The 18,918-nt window shown below is 33.1% G+C and overlaps 1 protein-coding gene across 1 annotated transcript in view; it reads left to right on the top strand.

The window, feature by feature from the left end:
- sntg2 (syntrophin, gamma 2) overlaps nucleotides 1-18,918 on the top strand; it is a 159,121-nt gene that overhangs the window by 93,984 nt on the left and 46,219 nt on the right. Inside the window, exons 11-14 of the mRNA XM_056477691.1 lie at nucleotides 2,080-2,199; nucleotides 8,055-8,093; nucleotides 8,599-8,727; nucleotides 16,443-16,514. Coding sequence (XP_056333666.1) covers nucleotides 2,080-2,199; nucleotides 8,055-8,093; nucleotides 8,599-8,727; nucleotides 16,443-16,514 — 360 coding nt within the window. The remainder of the gene's footprint in view (nucleotides 1-2,079; nucleotides 2,200-8,054; nucleotides 8,094-8,598; nucleotides 8,728-16,442; nucleotides 16,515-18,918) is intronic.

Here is an 18,918-nt window from a genome sequence, read left to right as displayed (position 1 = left end):
GATATATAGGATATATTAAGATATTTTCATTCATTCATTCATTTTCTTTTTGGCTTAGTCCCTTTATTAATCTGGGGTCACCACAGCGGAATGAACTGCCAACTTATCCAGCACGTTTTACGCAGCGGATGCCCTTCCAGCTGCAACCCGTCTATGGGAAACAACCACACACACTCATTCACACTCATACACTACGGACAATTTGGCTTACCCAATTCACCAGTACCACATGTCTTTGGACTGTGGGGGAAACCGGAACACCCTGAGGAAACCCACGCAAACGCAGGGAGAACATGCAAACTCCACACAGAAACGCCAACTGACCCAGCCGAGGCTCGAACCAGTGACCTTGTTGCTGTGAGGCACACCAGCACTACCTACTGCGCCACTGCCGTCGCCCATTAAGGATCTATATAGGATATAAATATAAAGGATTAAATATTACAGAAATTATTATTTTCTAGCCTACATAAACATAAAAACCAAAACTTTCATGCCTTCTCAGGGGGCTTTGTCAGTTTATTCATGACAATTTGCTTTTGTATAATATTATTATTATAGCAGTATTATTTATTATATGCATATTTATATTTGTTTTATTAAAAACAAGCTTAGATTTGCCCACCTGTCAGGTTTTAGACCATATGGGGCACAGCATGTGTATTAGGATATAACTCAGTTTAATCACACTTCATTATTAATGTTTCATTTATTCGTTTGCTGGAAATTAGAACTGAATTTAGAAATAGTTTTGAAACAAATCTTTGCTCTTAACAACGAAATGAATTATGTATAGGCTAATAGATGTCTGTGCGCACAACACGTTTCCCTATCCATGAGAGTGAAGTGAAAGTAAATAATGAGGACCCTCATCTCTCATTCTCGCGCTGTAGATGCTCTGTTTAACCGTTTTCTCTCTAGTGAAGCGCTCAGTTTTTACACTTACACAGTCCGTCATGTAAATAGCAATGCACTATGGCGCGACGCAACTGACTCTTAAAGGGAATGGGAGATGAGACTCTGATTGGTTTATTCTCAAAACACACCTAAAACTCATTAAGAGATAAGCTCACCCTGTTTGACCATGCGCCACAGTGCAAAGAGGATTTTTCGGTCCTTATATTAGCAAAAGTGGATTCTGACAGGCCCTTAATGCGTTTGCGCCCTGCACTTTGCACTAAATTTCTCTGCAGCCGGTTGCTTTAAAACTTTAAGTTAACTCAACTTTTAATTATGTACAGTGTGGACTGTGGGAGAAACCGAAGCAACGGGGGTTTGTTTCTGTAGCCATTCGTAAAGAGCTAATAATATTGACCTTTTTACTTTTTGCCAATTATTTTTTTTTATATTTCAGCCCAACTAAAAAATAAGACTTTATAAAGAAGAATCAAGTAATGGGAAATACTGTGGGAAAAATGTCTTTGCTCTGTTAAACATTGCTTAAATATATATATATATATATATATATATATATATATATATATATATATATATATAGATATATATATATAATATATATATATATTATATATATTATTATTATTATTATTATTATTATTATTATTATATTATTATTATTATTATTATTATTATTGATGTGGCAGACAATCATATTATTATTATTAATAATGTAATAATAATAATAATAACAATAATAATAACAATAATACATAAAAACGACCAGAAATATTGATTAAAATATTGGTAACTAAATTAATATTGCGTTTACTTTAATAAATGTATTAATTATTTTATGATTATCAACAGTGTGTATTTGTAATATTATACAGTTTGATACATTAAGTTTTTATGATGATAGTGAAATGATTTATTTTAACTTCATCTATACTATTTTAGTAGTAATATAATGAAGGTGGATTTTATTGTTGTTGCTTTAAAAAGTAGTTTTTTAATCAACAACAACAACAATAGTGATAATAATAATTCTGTTGTCAAAAATCAGGTATTTGATGGATCCAGATGATTGTAAGTGATTTGTGCTGCTGTGTTGTGATCATGTTGTGCTTTTCAGAGTCGTTCATAATAGATATTGCTTTTCTGTTGATCCAGATCGAACAGTTTGAAGTCATTGCCTTAGATGGAGTTTGCACGCACGTTCTTCAATTTTGCACTGCGGGTGAAAGCACAGACTGGCTTCAAGCAATATCAACCAACATCAACGATCTGACGCAGGACAGCGTGAGTAAACAACACACACTGCAGCAAAACACTCCAGAATACACTGATTTACAGCATGCGTTTCAGTTCTCAGGCTGAAATATGAACACGCATCTGGAGTTTAGCTGCGTTCAGTCCTTCTGCAGCTATATTAATATTCTGGCTTACAGATATTATAGATTTACTGGAGTCACTGGGTGTTTATTGTGCTGGATATTTACATATTTAAATGAGTTTATTACCATTGTGTATGCTTTTGTTTTATTTAAACACATTTATGTTGTTGTATGGAGTAGTAGTAATACTAGTAGTGTTTTATTTGATTTATTTATTTCTGTATGTATGTATCATAGTATATATATGTCCATGTATATCTATATTTATCAGTTTACTTGTTGATTTATTATATATTTATTTATTTATTGATTTATTTATTCTAGTATGGACATCTAATAATAATAATAATAATAATAATAATAATAATAATAATAATAATAATAATAATAATAATAATAATAATAATAATAATAACAACTGTTTGTTCTGGTAATAAGTAGGGGTGTTGCCCCAGTGTCCTGGCCAAATTCCCGCTCGGACCTTAACCATCATGGCCTCCCAAACATCCCCATCCACTGAATTGGCTTTATCAGTGTCTCTCTCCACTCCCCCTAAGCTGGTGTGTGGTGAAGCCGGGCACCATTGTTCTGTGGCTGCCATCGCATCATCCAAGTGGATGCTGCACACTGGTGGTGATTCACCATGATTGTGAAGCACTTGGGTGTATGGCCATACACGATAAAATGCACTAAATAAATACACATTACATTACATTACAATAGTAATAATAATAATAAAATGCTTATTATTTTATATATTCCATTCATTCATTTATTCATTTTCTTTCCAGCTTAACCAGCATAGGTTTTGTGCAGCGGGTGCCCTTCCAGCTGCAAAACCCCCATTTTATTATTATATAAAATATTATATAAATATACATATTGTGTAAATATACACATATATATATTTTTTATTTACTCCTTGTCTATTTCTAATTATACATTTTTAATGTAATAATCATTTTATTTTATTAAGTGTTTTCTCTGACAAAATAAAATATGCAAATAATTATTTTATTTATTTATTTAATTATTATTTTTTATTTTTAAAATTTTATTTTTTTAATTACTCTGAACAATTAAAAATGTAAATCAATTTATTTTAATTTTGTTTTATTTTATTTCTCTGACCAAATAAATATGTAAAAAATCATTTTATTTTTTATTTATTTTTATTTATTTTATTAATTTATTTTATTTTATTTTCTCTGACCAAATAAATATGTAAAAAATCATTTTATTTTTTATTTATATATTTATGTTATTATTTTATTTTATTAAGTATTTTCTCTGACCAAATAAATATGTAAATAATCATTTTATTTATATTTATTTTATGTTATTATTTATTTATTTTATTAAGTATTTTCTCTGACCAAAAATATGTAAATAATCATTTTATTTTTTATTTATTTATATTATGTTATTATTTTATTTTATTTTATTAAGTATTTTCTCTGACCAAATAAATATGTAAATAATCATTTTATTTTTATTTATTTTTATTTATTTATTATTATTTTATTTTATTTTATTTCTCTGACCAAATAAATATGTAAAAATCATTTTATTTTTATTTATATTTATATTATGTTATTATTTTTATTTTGTTTTATTAAGTATTTTTTCTGACCAAATAATTTGTGAATAATGGTGTGTGTGTGTGTGTCGTTTTTGCATGGTGAAGTGTGTGTGTGGTTTTTATGTATGGTGAAGGTATGTGTATGTATAGTGTTCTTTATGTGAAGGGGAGTGTGTGTGTGGTGTTTTCTGCATGGCGAAGGTGTGTGTGCGTGTGTGCGTGTGTGTGTGTGTGTGTGTGTGGTGTTGTGTGTTGGTGTGTATGTGTATGTGTGTTTGTGGTGTTTCTGCATGGCGAAGGTGTGTGTGTGCACATGCTGTTTCTGCATGGTGTATGTGTGTGCGTTTCTGCTCCTGGTTTGCGTGTCAGGAAATTCATTTCCTCTGCGTTGTGTTAATGAGCTCTGATGATCCAGTGGTGTGGTTTGTTGTGTGTGTGTGTGTTCAGCTGTGTTTGACGTGTAATTACAGCTCTGACGTCACTAATGATGATTGCAGCTGATTGTGTAGCGGATCTGTCTTTGTGTTGACTGTAAACCACTCACACAGCAGAGCATCATGGGATGCCGCTCATGTCTGACACTGGCCTTCAGTGACCATCAGTGTGTGTCTGATGCTCAATACATTATACAGCTCCACACACACTTTAGTGCAGTTTCACATTATTATTCATATTGTTAATGTGTTTGTTCAATTGTTGTTCATTTGTTTGATTTGTTGCATGATTAATGAGCCTGTTGTTTTATTATCATTGTAATCGGTGATTATTATGCAATAAAATTACTTTGTCAGCTATTCACATATGATAAATGAACTGATAATAGTAATATTAATAATAATAATAATAATATACCAAATAATAATAAACAAACAATAATAATAATAATAATAATAATAATAATATACCAAATAATAACAATAATAATATGAAACAAAACAACAACAATAATAATATTCATAATAATAATAATAATTAATAATAATAGTATTAATAATAATATTAATACCAAATAATATTAATAATAATAATAAAACAACACAAACAACAATATTATTATTAATAATAATAATAACAATAATAATAATAATAATAATATTCATAATAATAATATTCATAATAATAATATTCATAATAATAATATTCATAATAAGAATAATCATATAATAATAATCATATAATAATATAATAATAAAATAATAATAATAACAATAATAATAACAAAAATAATAACAATACCAAATAAATAAATAACAATAATAAAATAATAACAACAATAAAACAAAAAACAATAATAATAATAATAATAATAATAATAATAATAATAATAATATGCTTATTATTTCATTCAACAATCACATTCATTTTCTTTTTGGCTTAGTCCCTTTATTAATCTGGGGTTGCCATAGCGGAATGAACCACCAACTTATCCAGCATATGTTCTACGCAGCGGATGCCCTTCCAGCTGCAACCCATCTCTGGGAAACATCCATGCACACTCATTCACACTCATACACTAGTTTACCCAATTCACCGGTAGCACATGTGTTTGGACTGTCGGGGAAACCGGAGCAACCTGGAGGAAACTCACGCGAACGCAGGGAGAACATGCAAACTCCACACAGAAACGCCAACTGACCCAGCCGAGGCGCGAAACAGCAACCTTCTTGCTGTGAGGCGACAGCACTACCTACTGCGCCACTGCGTCGCCTATTATTATTATTATTATTATTAATATTATTATTATTATTATTATTATTATTATTATTATTATTATTATTAGATTATTATTATTATTATTATTATTATTATTATTATTAAATGTTCATTTATTATACATGAATAGCCTAACAAAGTAATTTTATTGGATGTTAAATCATAAATAGCTACTATATATGTAAAACTCGATGCAATTTAAGATCATGTTTAAAATATTATATATACTGGTTATTTTAAGTAGGAGCATTGGAAAACCTGTTTCATATTTTATTGTATTTATTTTTTCACTTAATTTAAACTATTTTGTTTTTATTTTATTTTAAGTGGGTTTTTTACCAAATAAATATGTCAATTTTATTTATTTTATTTTGTTTTGTCTGTTATTTTCTTTTTTTATTTAGTTTTTATTTTATTTTATTTAAGTGTTTTTTTCTGACTAATTAAATCATTTAAATCATTAAAGTAATCATTTTATTTTATTTTATTTTTAAATGTTTTTTTTCTTACCAAATAAATATGTAAAGAATATTTAAATTGTATTTATTTATTTCATTTTAAGTGTTTTATCTGACCAAATAAATTTGTAAAAAATCATTTTATTTTATTTATTTATTTTATTTTATTTTATTTCAGGGTTTTCTCTGACCAATGAATATGCAAATAATCGTTTTATTTTATTTATTTTATTTCAGTGTTTTCTCTAACTAAATAAATATGGGGTTTGTTTGTTGTTTTATTTATAAGTGTTTTATTTGACCAAAAAACATGTAAATATCCATTTTATTTTAAGTGTTTATCTGACCAAATAAATATGTAAATAATTATTATATTATTTTATTTATTTTATAATTGTTTTATCTGACCAAATAAATATGTAAATAATCATATTTTTTATTTTATTTTATTTTATCAGACCAAATAATTATGAAAAATAATATTTTATTTTATTTTATTTTATTTTATTTTCATTTATTTGCCTGTATCTGTAATGCATTGAAAAGCTTACATGATTTTGATTTGACATGTTCTACATCTTCTATGAATAATTCAGAAGAGTTCATTAATAATGCTTGCCTTTCATGTCTTCATCTTAAGTGAGTGTGATGTGTGTTCATAAGAGCATGCAGTTATGACATTTCAATGCTTAAAGAATTAATTTGTTCTGCATTACATATGCATGTGTTACTAAGGTCATATCAGTCAATGATGTGGAATAATAATAACATTTAGGAATTTGGCAAACCTTTATGAATACAGTTCAAAATAACATATAAGTAATGTTATATTAATTAATTAATTAATTAATTTATTTATTATTTATTTATTATTTATTTATTTATTTATTTATTTATTTATTTATTCAGTACTCTAGTTCAAAAAAACTTTTGATCTTTTGCAATAAAAATTGTAAAATTTAATAATATAGTTTAATATATATTACATATACAATATAAACAATGATGTAAAATAATCTGATTTGTGAACTTATTTAATTAGTAAATATTTCAAGTGTTTTCTCTGACTCAATAAATATGTGAATAATCATTTTATTTCTATTTTTTTCATTAATTTTATTTTGTTTTTATTATTTTTTTGTTTTGTTTTATTTCAATTTATTAATTTTATTTAATTTTATTTAATTTTAATTCACTGAGCAAATAAATATGTAAATAATCATTGTTTATTTTTTATTTTATTTTATTTTATTTTATTTTTTCTCTGACCAAATAAATATGTAAATGCTCATTTTATTTTATTTTATTTTATATTTTATTTTGTTTTTTATTTTTATTTATTTATTTTTTCTCTGACCAAATAAATATGTAAATGCTCATTTTATTTTATTTTATTTTATATTTTATTTTGTTTTTTATTTTTATTTATTTATTTTTTCTCTGACCAAATAAATATGTAAATGCTCATTTTATTTTATTTTATTTTTATTTTGTTTTTTTATTTTATTTTATTAATTTTTTTCTCTGACCAAATAAATATGTAAATGCTCATTTTATTTTATTTATTTTTATTTTGTTTTTTTATTTTATTTTATTAATTTTTTTCTCTGACCAAATAAATATGTAAATGCTCATTTTATTTTATTTTACATTTTATTTTGTTTTTTTATTTATATTTATTTATTTTTTTCTCTGACCAAATAAATATGTAAATGCTCATTTTATTTTATTTTACATTTTATTTTGTTTTTTTATTTATATTTATTTATTTTTTCTCTGACCAATAAATATGTAAAAAATCATTTTATTTTATTTTATATTTATTTTGTTTTTTTATTTATATTTATTTATTTTTTCTCTGACCAAATAAATATGTAAATGCTCATTTTATTTATTTTTTATTTTGTTTTATTTCAATAAATGGCCATTAGTTTCCTTAAAGTTATTATGAAACAATCCAATGTACTTGTATGTGTTAGAAATGCTGTCATGTTTTTGTTGTTTCAGATAAAGACAGTGAATAAATACTGTTCTCCTGATGATCAGGTGGGTCATTTACACTTAAAGCCATGATAGAACAGAGCTTCTCTCTTAAAGCAGATAACAGAACAGTTCCCCCAAAATGGAAAATTCCTTATGTACTCCCACTCAAGTGCTGTGTTCTCCTTTTTCCAGTATATCTTGTCATTTTGAACACAAAATATTCAAAAACAAGAGTAGCTTCCTATGCTAATGAGGGAGAGATGGTCACTCGTGGGCGGGGCTTTCACCCTCTGATGACATGTACAAAGGGAGAATGTCAATCAAAATGTTTCTACAGTATGATTGTTTTCATTAGAAGCTGGCTAAATACACAGGCTGTTGCTGCACAACTGTGTTTAAACCCCTTATAAAAGTTAACAGAGTGTTTGCATTACAGCTCCTTTTTAAAGCATGAGGATCTGTGATAATGCTGAAAAATAGCTCATCTCTGAGTGATGTTTTGTTGCATTATGATTAGTAACGAATGAATGAGTGAGTGATTGATCAATGTATTGTGTGTTATCATCAGATTGTCCACATGGGCTGGGTGTGTGAGCAGACGGCAGGTTCAGACGCAGACAGAGACGCAGACGCCGCTCACTGCTGCAGATTCCTGGCGCTCAGAGGATCAGCTCTGCTCATCTTCAGGACTCCACCTGTATGAACACACACACACACACACACGCACACACACACACACACACACACACACACACATACTTGTATCCATGGTTTACAAGAGTAATGCATACATAGGAGTAATGCATTTTATATAGTAAAAAACACTTATGATATAGCCCTGCCCCACTCCTAACCAACCCTACCCAAATCCAACCCTCACAGTAAACCTGTGGCAAAATTTGAACATCAAGAGACTTCGTTAAATATGTTTAAGTATTTTAAATTTGCGGACACAAGATTTAAGATTTAAGATCATGCGCCTGGTGCACAGACTGTTTTTTCACGCTTAAAATAGCAAAAGTGGATTTGACCTAAGTGACTTTGCACTTAATGGTTAAAATAGAGCCCACAGAGTGTGGTGCGTCTCACCTGTGCTCTGAAACTCAGGGACATTCATTCTACTTAACATAATCAATCTATTACCGTCTATGCAGTTGTGGCGTGGAAAAGCCAGACAGTGGCCTCGCAAACATGTTATTGCTGACAAATGTTTTATCTCGCTATACTTGTATACATAGTTTACAGGGACTCTCCATAGGCGTAATGCATTTATACAGTAAAAACTGCTTATGATGAGCTACTCATAACCAGCCCTACCCAAATCCAACCCTCACAGGAAACCATTTGAACATCAAGAGACTTTGTTAAATATGTTTAAGCATTTTGAATTAGAGGGACAAAAGGTGTGACCCTGTAAACCCCCTTAATAGAGGACACAAACTTTATCCATATCATTATACTATGAGAATTAGAACTGAATTTAGAAATGGTTTTGAAATAAATCTTTGCACTTAACAAACAAAATTCTGAAATAAATTAAAGCCTCCAGCCCTGTTTCCCAAATCCACGGTGGAATGGACGAGTCTCATTCTGTAGATGTTTTTTAGCCATTTTTTCATTAGTGGAGCGTTCAGTTTTTCCGCTGCCATGTAGATATCAAATGTGTCATGGTGTGATGCAACTGACTCCTAGAGGGAATATTAGATGAGATTCTGATTGGTTAATGTACGTTTATGCCCAAACACACCCAGAACTCATTAAAAGATTATAGACAACACTTTTAGATCATGCGCCTGGTGCACAGACTGTTTTTTCCACCCTTAAATAGCAAAAGTGGATTTGCCCTAGTGACTTTGCTTAAATGGTTTTAAATAGAGCCCTCAGTGTGGTGCGTTCACCTGTGCCTGATATGCAGGACATTCATTCTAATTAAACATAATCATCAATCAATCAATCCATAATGGCCTCACAAACAGTGTTAGTTGGTGACAAAGGTTTTTCTCCTCCATCCTTGTATGCATGCTTTCTAGGGACACTCCAAAGGCATAATGTATTATACAGTAAAACTGCTTATGATATAGCCCTGCCCCACTCCTAACCAGCTCTACCCAAACCCAATCCTCACAGGAACCTGCTGCAAGTTTGAACATCAAGAGACTTCGTTAAATATGTTTAAGCATTTTGAATTAGAGGGACACAAGATGGACCCTGTAAACCACCCTGAATAGAATACACAAAGCCATATCCATATCATTATACAACTTGGAATAAAAACTGAATTTAGAAATGGTTTTGAAATAAATCTTTGCGCTTAAACAAACGTACTAATTAAATTAGTGCATCCAGCGTCCAACTAAAGTTATCTAAATCCACAGTGGAATGGACGAGGCATTTTAAGCATTTTGAATTAGAAGGACACAATGCGTGACACTGTAAACCACCTTAATAGAGTACATAAAGTCATATCCCTGTCATTATTCTACTTCATGTCCCTGTTAACCACAAATACCTGTACACACCACACACACACACACACACACACACACTATTTCTATGGGGACATCCTATAGTCCTAATGATGTTTCTACTGTACAGACTGCATATTCTCTCTCATTCCCCCAAACTTTACCCCTAAACTCAACCCTCAGAGGTAGCTGTCTGCATTTTGACATTTTTTAAAATGCATAATTTGTGTGATTTATGAGCTCAAAGGAACGAAAAAATGTCCCACAAGGTCGAAAATTACTGCTATTGCTACACTTGTGAAATGTCCCCACAATGTGGAATACAAGGTGCACACATACAGAGCACAGACACATGCACATACACACAATAAACATTCACAACGCTATATATAGTTACTTTACTATAGAATAGAATAGAATAGAATGTCTCATGATATGTTTTGTTTGCTGTATGTATATATTAAACTGGGATAATAATTGGAATGGAGTTATGTATTCTGTTCCATTCAGTTTAATATTTCTTTATATTAGAACTGTGGGACAGTATGTTGTGGTGACCCCTGATAAATAAGGGACTAAGCTGAAGGAGAATGAATGAATGAAATTCATACATTTTAAAATCCAGTGTGAATTTGTAACGTTAGCAAACAAGTGTCTATAAATGTTTTTAAAAATCCTTCAGAAAAACTAATGGAAATTTTTAAGTCAGTACGGGAACCCTAAAAAGTACACATCTCGAACTCAAGTGCACTACATCGCAGTGTAACTGAAAAACTAATATATAGGACCCTATCATACACTCGGTGAAATCAGTTCTGACTATTTACATTTGTTTAATGCACATTTTTATTTGTTTTTGTATTTTATTGCTTAGATTTGTCCACCTGTCGGGTTTTAGAGACGTATGCATCACTATATAGAGCAGGGGTCACCAAACTTGTTCCTGGAGGGCTGGTGTCCTGCAGATTTTAGCTCCAACTCTAATCAAACACACCTGAACAAGCTAATCAAGGTCTTACTAGGTATACTTGAAACACCCAGGCAGGTGTTTTGAGGCAAGGTGGAGTAACCCTGGAGGGACACCGGTTATTTGAATATAACTCAGAACACACTTCGTTATTATTGTTCTCTTATTCATTTGCTGTAAATTAGAACTGAATTTAGAAATAGTTTTAAAACAAATCTTTGAGCTTAACAAACGAAATTAATAAATGTCTTAAACGGAGTGCGTCCACAACCATTACCCGAATCCACAACCGAAAGGAAGATTCTCTTTCTGTAGATGTTCTTTAACGGTTTTCTTGTTTAATTATGAAGCGTTCAGTTTTGCCACTTACAAAGTCTGTCATGCAAATATTGAATGTGCCATGGTGTGACACAACTCACTCTAAAGGGAATGGCAGATGAGACTCTGGTTTAATCAAGCGGCAACCTCCCGCTCTCCCTCGGGAAGCCAATACAGAAGTAAAGTAACTGAAACTGCAATTCATCAAAATTCCGCTAGTCCTGGCTCCATAATAGAGCAAACTGCAATTGAGCCCACTGTTAGAATGGCCAACTTTACAGCAGAAAAAAAGGTGTTTACAGCCTGGTACAAAGAACGATTTTGGTTCATATAGCTATTATTACCCTCCATGACAACTGTGAGGGGTGAAATTTTTTATAACTCATCCATTTCCTTTATATTAGGTTATATTAAGTTTGCATAATAAGGGCGTGGCCACTTGAGTGACAGCTAGGTCTCGCTGGTCGCCGTCACTTCACCTCAGCTGAATCCGGCAGATTAGCCACTAAATCTCGGCATATTCATCATATTTTTGTTTTGTTTTGTGTGGCTTTACACAGTCTGCTGCCTTTTGGACTTATTTCTTACAATTATCAGATGATATGGGATGCTGTGTGCACTTAATTGTGCTCACAAACCATTCATGTGCCTCTGTTTCCCATGTGAGTAAAGTTATATACTTGTATACCATCTCTATAAATGTATTGTTTTATTTAAGATCATTTATCCTTAATATTTTTCTTTAGAACCGTAAAGCACTCCAGAATGTGACAGATTGATTAGCTGTAGGCTCTAGATCAGTCATCTGAAGCGTTGTCATACAGTGCTGTGGTGCTGGATTTCATCAATAGTCTTGCATTTACTAACACAGACTATATCTGAAGTGTTTAGAATCAATTTGCGGTTTCCTCCTGTAGAAAAACGTCATAAGAACAATGTTAGTGGCTCAATGTATTACTACAGTGTTTTTAAAAGTCTAAACACTTTATTGATATATAGTGTACTCTTTATAGTGTACAGCCAAGCACATGTGGTCAGAACACAAACGAGTCGCAGGTAATAAAGTATCAAGCGTTTCTCCCAAGTAAAGTCTGTCTGCCAGGTCTAAGCAAAGTGCCAGCAGGTGTCTGTAGCTCCACTCACTCTCCGCCTCTTTGCCCTTGTTTGGATCCGCCGTGGTTGCGATGACGCGCGAACAAATGGCGACGGTTTGGCCGCGCCTACTCGTAGCTTCTTTTGCGCTCTTCAGAACCCTATGGTGACGTCACGGATACTACGTCCATATATTTTACAGTCTATGGGTTTAATGCACGTTATGCTCAAAACACACTCAGAACTCATTAAGACAATAAAGACAACCCTTTTAGATAATGCGCTTGGTGCACAGACTGTTTTCTCACATCTTTAAATTGCCAAAATTCGTCCTTATGGCCAGGACCACCAAGCCAACTGCAAACAACAAAAACCAATGAAGCCCATCTGTATTGTCGACTCCCATTGGATCGCATCTGGACCCAAAAAAAGCTGCTGTTAAATACCAAATTGGACGAAAGCCGACTGAAACGAGAGCCACATTCATAAGAGGATGTGTTGCTTTTGCTCCACAGGGGGCAGTATCTATTTTCTCGTTCCACATAGGGAAACCCAACGTGCACAAAGTGTAAACAAAGCAGCGTTTAGTACCATCATCACAGTAATTGTCACTCACCCACGGAGGGATTCTCTCTTGCAAATATGTCTGCTAATCTAGTAATCCATATCCTTTGCAGATATTAGAGAGATTACAACGGCCTCTTTGTGTTCCTTTTGATTTGTTCCTGAATAACCAATCAGAGTGCTCTCTTTAGCTGATCTACATGTTGAATCAGGCCCATGAGGCAAGGTGTGTACCACAGCAAAACCAACTAGCCAGGCTTACACTGACTGAAGAAGCCCAACGTCCAGCAATCATCTTGGTGTGTCCTAGCCCTTATCCCTTCTGCACCCTCCGCTTTAGGACTTTGCGCTTGGTTAAAATAGAGCCCTCAGTGTGGTGGCGTCTCACCTGTGCTCTGACACTCAGGACAATTCATTCGAATTAAACATAATCAATCTATTACAGTCTAATGCAGTGTGGCGAGGAAAAGCCATTACGGCGGTGGCCTCGCAAACATGCGCTATTGCTGACAAATGTTTTACCTCCGCCATTACGCCCTGAAGGACACAGACTCCATCAGTATGAGCACGCTTTTGTTTTGCTTCTGCTTTCTGAACTTCCTAATGCGATGTGATATTTAGCTTCATTCTCTGCCGTCCGCTACGTGACGTTGTTAATCGGTGCATTAGCATTACCGTAAGTGGATTTGATCAGTTTGGTGACCGAAATAACGCCGCTGATATTTCCTCACTGTTAAATGTGCATTGCTGAGTTAATAAAGATGTTTTTTTTTAAGGCAACATTGCATTTAACATGCCTTCCGGGCCAGAGAGACATCGGCATTTCATTAGCATCTCATTACGGTTTCAGATTTACGTCTGTGTGTTTATGGAGAGAACAGACTGTTAAATAAGCTTTCTGTAGGTCATCGAGAGGGGATTACTGCTAAATGTTTTGTACACATGGCATTAAATGGAAAAGAAAAAAGATTAATGAATAACATAAGAGTTAGGTGGTGCAGTGGGTAGCACAATTGCCTTACAGCAAGAAGGGTCGCTGGTTTGAGGTCCTGGCTGGGTCAGTTGGCATTTCTGTGTGGAGTTTGCATGTTCTCGCCGTCGTGTCGTGGGTTTCCTCCGGGTTGTTCTGGTTCCCCCCACAGACCAAACACATGTGCTATAGGGGAATTGATGAACTAAATTGGCCAAAGTTTATGTGTGTGTATGGATGTTTCCCAGTACTGGGTTGCAGCTGGAAGGAAATCCGTTATGTAAAACATATGTCGGATAAGTTGGCAGTTCATTCCGCTGTGGCGATCCCTGAGTAATAAAGGGACTAACCTGAAAAGAAAATGAATGAATGAAGAGTAAATGCATGTAGTGCGACGCGGTGGCTCAGTGGTTTCAATGTGGAGTTTGCATGTTCTCCCCATGTTGGCGTGGGTTTCCTCCGGGTGCTCCGGTTTCCCCCACAGTCCAAACACATTTGTATTCATATATGAATTTGGATGAACTAAATCGACCTTAGTGTATGTGTGTGAATTGAGTGTGTATGGATGTTTCCAAATACTGGATTGCAGCTAGAAGGTCATCCGCTGTGTAAATTGGTCCATCTGCTGGATAGTTGGCGGTTCATTCCGCTGTGCCAGCCCCTGATGAATAAAAGGATGAATGCATGAATGTCTGTGGTAAGTTTTGAGGATTTGATTGTCTATCGTGGCCAGATTTACTAAAAACAAGGCAAATATGCCTACGAACACAATTCCTAAAACCTTTATAGTTTTATTTTATTTTTATTTGAGTTAATTTAGCAATAAAGACTAAAACTATTGGTCAAAAAACATTTTGCAGAAAGAAAATAACAATAACAAAAAAAAACATTTAACTAAATTAAAGCTAAATGAAACTGACATCATTATTCATCCATTAGATTTCCTTTGGCTTAGTCTCTGATTTATCAGAAACTTGCCACAGCGGAATGAACCGCCAACTATTCCAGCCTATTTTTTAACGCAGTGGGTGCCCTTCCACCACAACCCAGTGATGGGAAACACCCTTAGACTCTCGCATTCATACATGCACTCAGCCAATTTAGTTCAGTTCCCCTTATAGCGCATGAGTTTGGACTGTGGGGGAAACGGAGCACCCGGAGGAAACCCACAACAACACGGGGAGAACATGCAAACTCCACACAGAAATGCCAACTGCCCAGCCAGGACTCAATCTAGAGACCTTCTTGCTGTGAGGCCACAGTGCTAAACACCCGAAACTGACATCAATCACTGAAAAATGTACTGAAATAAATTAATAATTATCAAATATAAATAATAATGTTCAGAATTAATGAGCAAATATTGGGAAAAATATGATCTGTGGCTTTTTGATAAAAACAGCCAGTCACTTCAGTCAAGCACATTGATTTTATACAAAAACACACCTATATGAACATAATCTTATCTACATTTTTTTTATTCATTCATTCATTCATTCATTTTCTTTTGGGTTAGTCTCTTTATTAATCAGCTGTACTATCAAATAGTAAAAGTAGGTACTAAAGGAACGGTAAACAGATTAATCACAAGTTTGCAAAAAGAAAAATAAAAGGGGACCACATTTTTTTCAAATAACAAAATCTTGTCTATTAGGGTATACCTGATTGTTTCCAGATGTAATGTACCTGTTAACTCTGTCAGCTATAATGTAAGTCTTGTATTTTCTTAACTATCTTATTTAACTATCTTTCTTAACTATTGTATCTTCTAAACAAAAGGATACATTTTGTTTGGCAGAGATCAATCCATATGAAACAAACTGTTGTTGTACCCGTGTAAGTCTCAAAAATGCTTCGGAAACTCCAATATAATTAATATAGGATTCGGTTCAATCAGAATGTCTAATGGATCTGAAAAAACTTTGAATATTTTGTTCTAGAAACTCTGTAATTTGACATATTGACTTTAGATGAACTCTGTTTGCTCTCTAACCATTGCTATAATCATGTGTTATGGTTTGTTTGTGTGTCTGTAGATCCTGGCGTCAGACTGGACTCAAGCAGAGGCTAGTTTTCACCTCTGTGAGGTTCTCTTTAAGGTTCATAAGGTACAAACACACACTTATTGCTGGCTTTATTAGTGTTTTATCTGTTTGTCTGTCAAAGTCAGCAGTATCTGTTTATATTCCAGCTCATATTTGTTCATGAATGATCAGTGCATCAAACTTTTAATGACCAATTTCTGTTAAATAACTGTATTTGTAGTAAAATATTAATATTTGTTTTATTCTATAATCTCTGATAACCAAATTCAAATAAAAGGTTGTCATTTATATAAAAATATTTTTTAAAGAAATTGACAATTGGTCTAATAGCAACGGTTTTATTTTATTGGGATTGAAAATCCACATTATACCATTTAATATTGATTTCTGATCTAGAATTGTCACAATCACAGTGATCTAGTCCATACAGATCGCTGGAGAACTACAAATCAGCCACCAAAAGAACTACAAATCCCATCTTACCTGTTCACACACACACCAGTTGCAGTTCACCCACTGATTGCGCACACACAGATAAAAGCTCATCACTGACTGATTCTAGAACTATTTATGCAGCTCATGCACACACATCAGCACTGATTTTTGTTTCCGGTAGCATTTCTAATCCAGTTTAGCTTTCGTGTAATGATCCTTGCCTTGTTTCAATGTCTTGATTCTCTACCTGAATAGTTGCCCTGTTTAGACTACGACTTTGGATTGCCTGTATGCCTGTATGCCAACCACCCACCAGTACAATTCAATTCAATTCACCTTTATTTGTATAGCGCTTTTACAATGTAGATTGTGTCAAAGCAGCTTCACATAGAAGATTATAGTGAATTGAAACAGTTCAGTTCAGTAAATTAATCAGTTCAGTTTTCAGAGTTTAAGTTCAGTTGAGCTCAGTTCAGTGTGGTTTACTATTCACTGCTCAGAGTCCAAACACTGAAGAGCAAATCCATCGATGCGCAGCTCTACAGATCCCGAAACACGCAAGCCAGTGGCGGACAGCGGCGAGGAAAAAACTTCACCAATGGCGAAAGTGAAGAATTATAAAACCGCAAGAGAAACCAGACTCAGTTGGGCACGACCATTTCTCCTCTGGCCAAACGTCTTGTGCAGAGCTGCAGTCTAGGCGCTGAAGAGGCTGGACGTCAGCGAGACTCGTCTGTCCCTGGAGCGTCACAGGAACAGTCTCATGTTCTCCACTCCTCCAAGACCACCACAGCAGCTGCTCAGGATACACCCTGGTCCAGGATATGGAAACCTTGGGATCATCTCGTCGCTGGTCTTGGATTAATTAAGAGAATAATTAGCGTAGCTACTGTTCATAGTGGATATGAACTGTAACTGAATCCTCACCTCCGAGTTGTAGTTCCTTTGGTGGCAGATTTGTAGTTTTCCAGCGATCTGTATGGACTAGATAGCTGGTGATTTTGACTAAAATATTGGTATTGTGTTATAAATATGTCTGAAAATATGCCACATCTTTTGTTATTTGAGAAATTATCATTTATCTGGTCTCACTTTATTCAGATGGTCCATTTGGTTGAATTCAAGTTACATTGCATCTACATGCCAACTAATTCTGATTAGATTATAAGTAGACTGTTAGGTTGGGGTTAGTGTAAGTTGACATGTACATGTAAGTTTCTTCTAGTCAGTTAAATGTCTGTAGTAGGAACAGATATTCAGCAGACAGTCTACTAATACACAAAGTGACCATCAAAATAAAGTGTTACCTTTTATTTATTTATTTTTTAATAAAAAAATAAAAACTAATAACTTATTTTTCTTTCCATGTTGAGAGATGAGACTTCATTAGGAAATTGATAAAACACAAAGCTTCTTGTGATTATTGAATAGGAGGTAGACTAAATAACCCAGTAAAGCTTATTCATGCATAAAACTGAAACAGCAGAGCCTATAAGATTGATCTTGGCATTTAAAAAACTGATATGGATGCATTAAAATGTACATACACTGTAAAAAATATCTGTAAATTAGTAGTTTTCTGTATTTTCGTGATTCATGTTTTTATTGATTAATTTCCCGGTTTATTTATGCTTTTGAATTATGGAACCTTGATCTTTCTTCCAACAACTTTCATCCTTGAAAAGTTGAAACAGTGACTTTTATGAACATAGTAATAATCTTGCCTGGCTTTGAAATAACATTATTTTACTTATCCCATTGGCAGATTATTGTGCTTGTTTTAAGAGAAACTCACTTAATTTTGAAGGATTATTCTGAAAACATGGACGATATTTTTTTACTTATCTATAAAAGGTTTCTTGACTTAAGAATTATTAGTATATTTGCAGCGTTTGCTCTATGATTTTGATCTGATTTGTAATTATTATTCATATTATTGTGCTTACATTTTTGTTGGCAAGAAAAAAGAAGTGTGCTGCGCTTTTCCTCTCTTTTTCCCTTTTCCTGCTCTATCCTTGGAAACCCCGCCTCT

The sequence above is a fragment of the Danio aesculapii genome, chromosome 17 (assembly GCF_903798145.1).
Source record: "Danio aesculapii chromosome 17, fDanAes4.1, whole genome shotgun sequence".
In the NCBI taxonomy this organism is placed as follows: domain Eukaryota; kingdom Metazoa; phylum Chordata; class Actinopteri; order Cypriniformes; family Danionidae; genus Danio; species Danio aesculapii.
The sequence above is the reverse complement of the archived record's forward strand: the minus strand, read 5'-3'. Positions and strand labels throughout refer to the sequence as shown.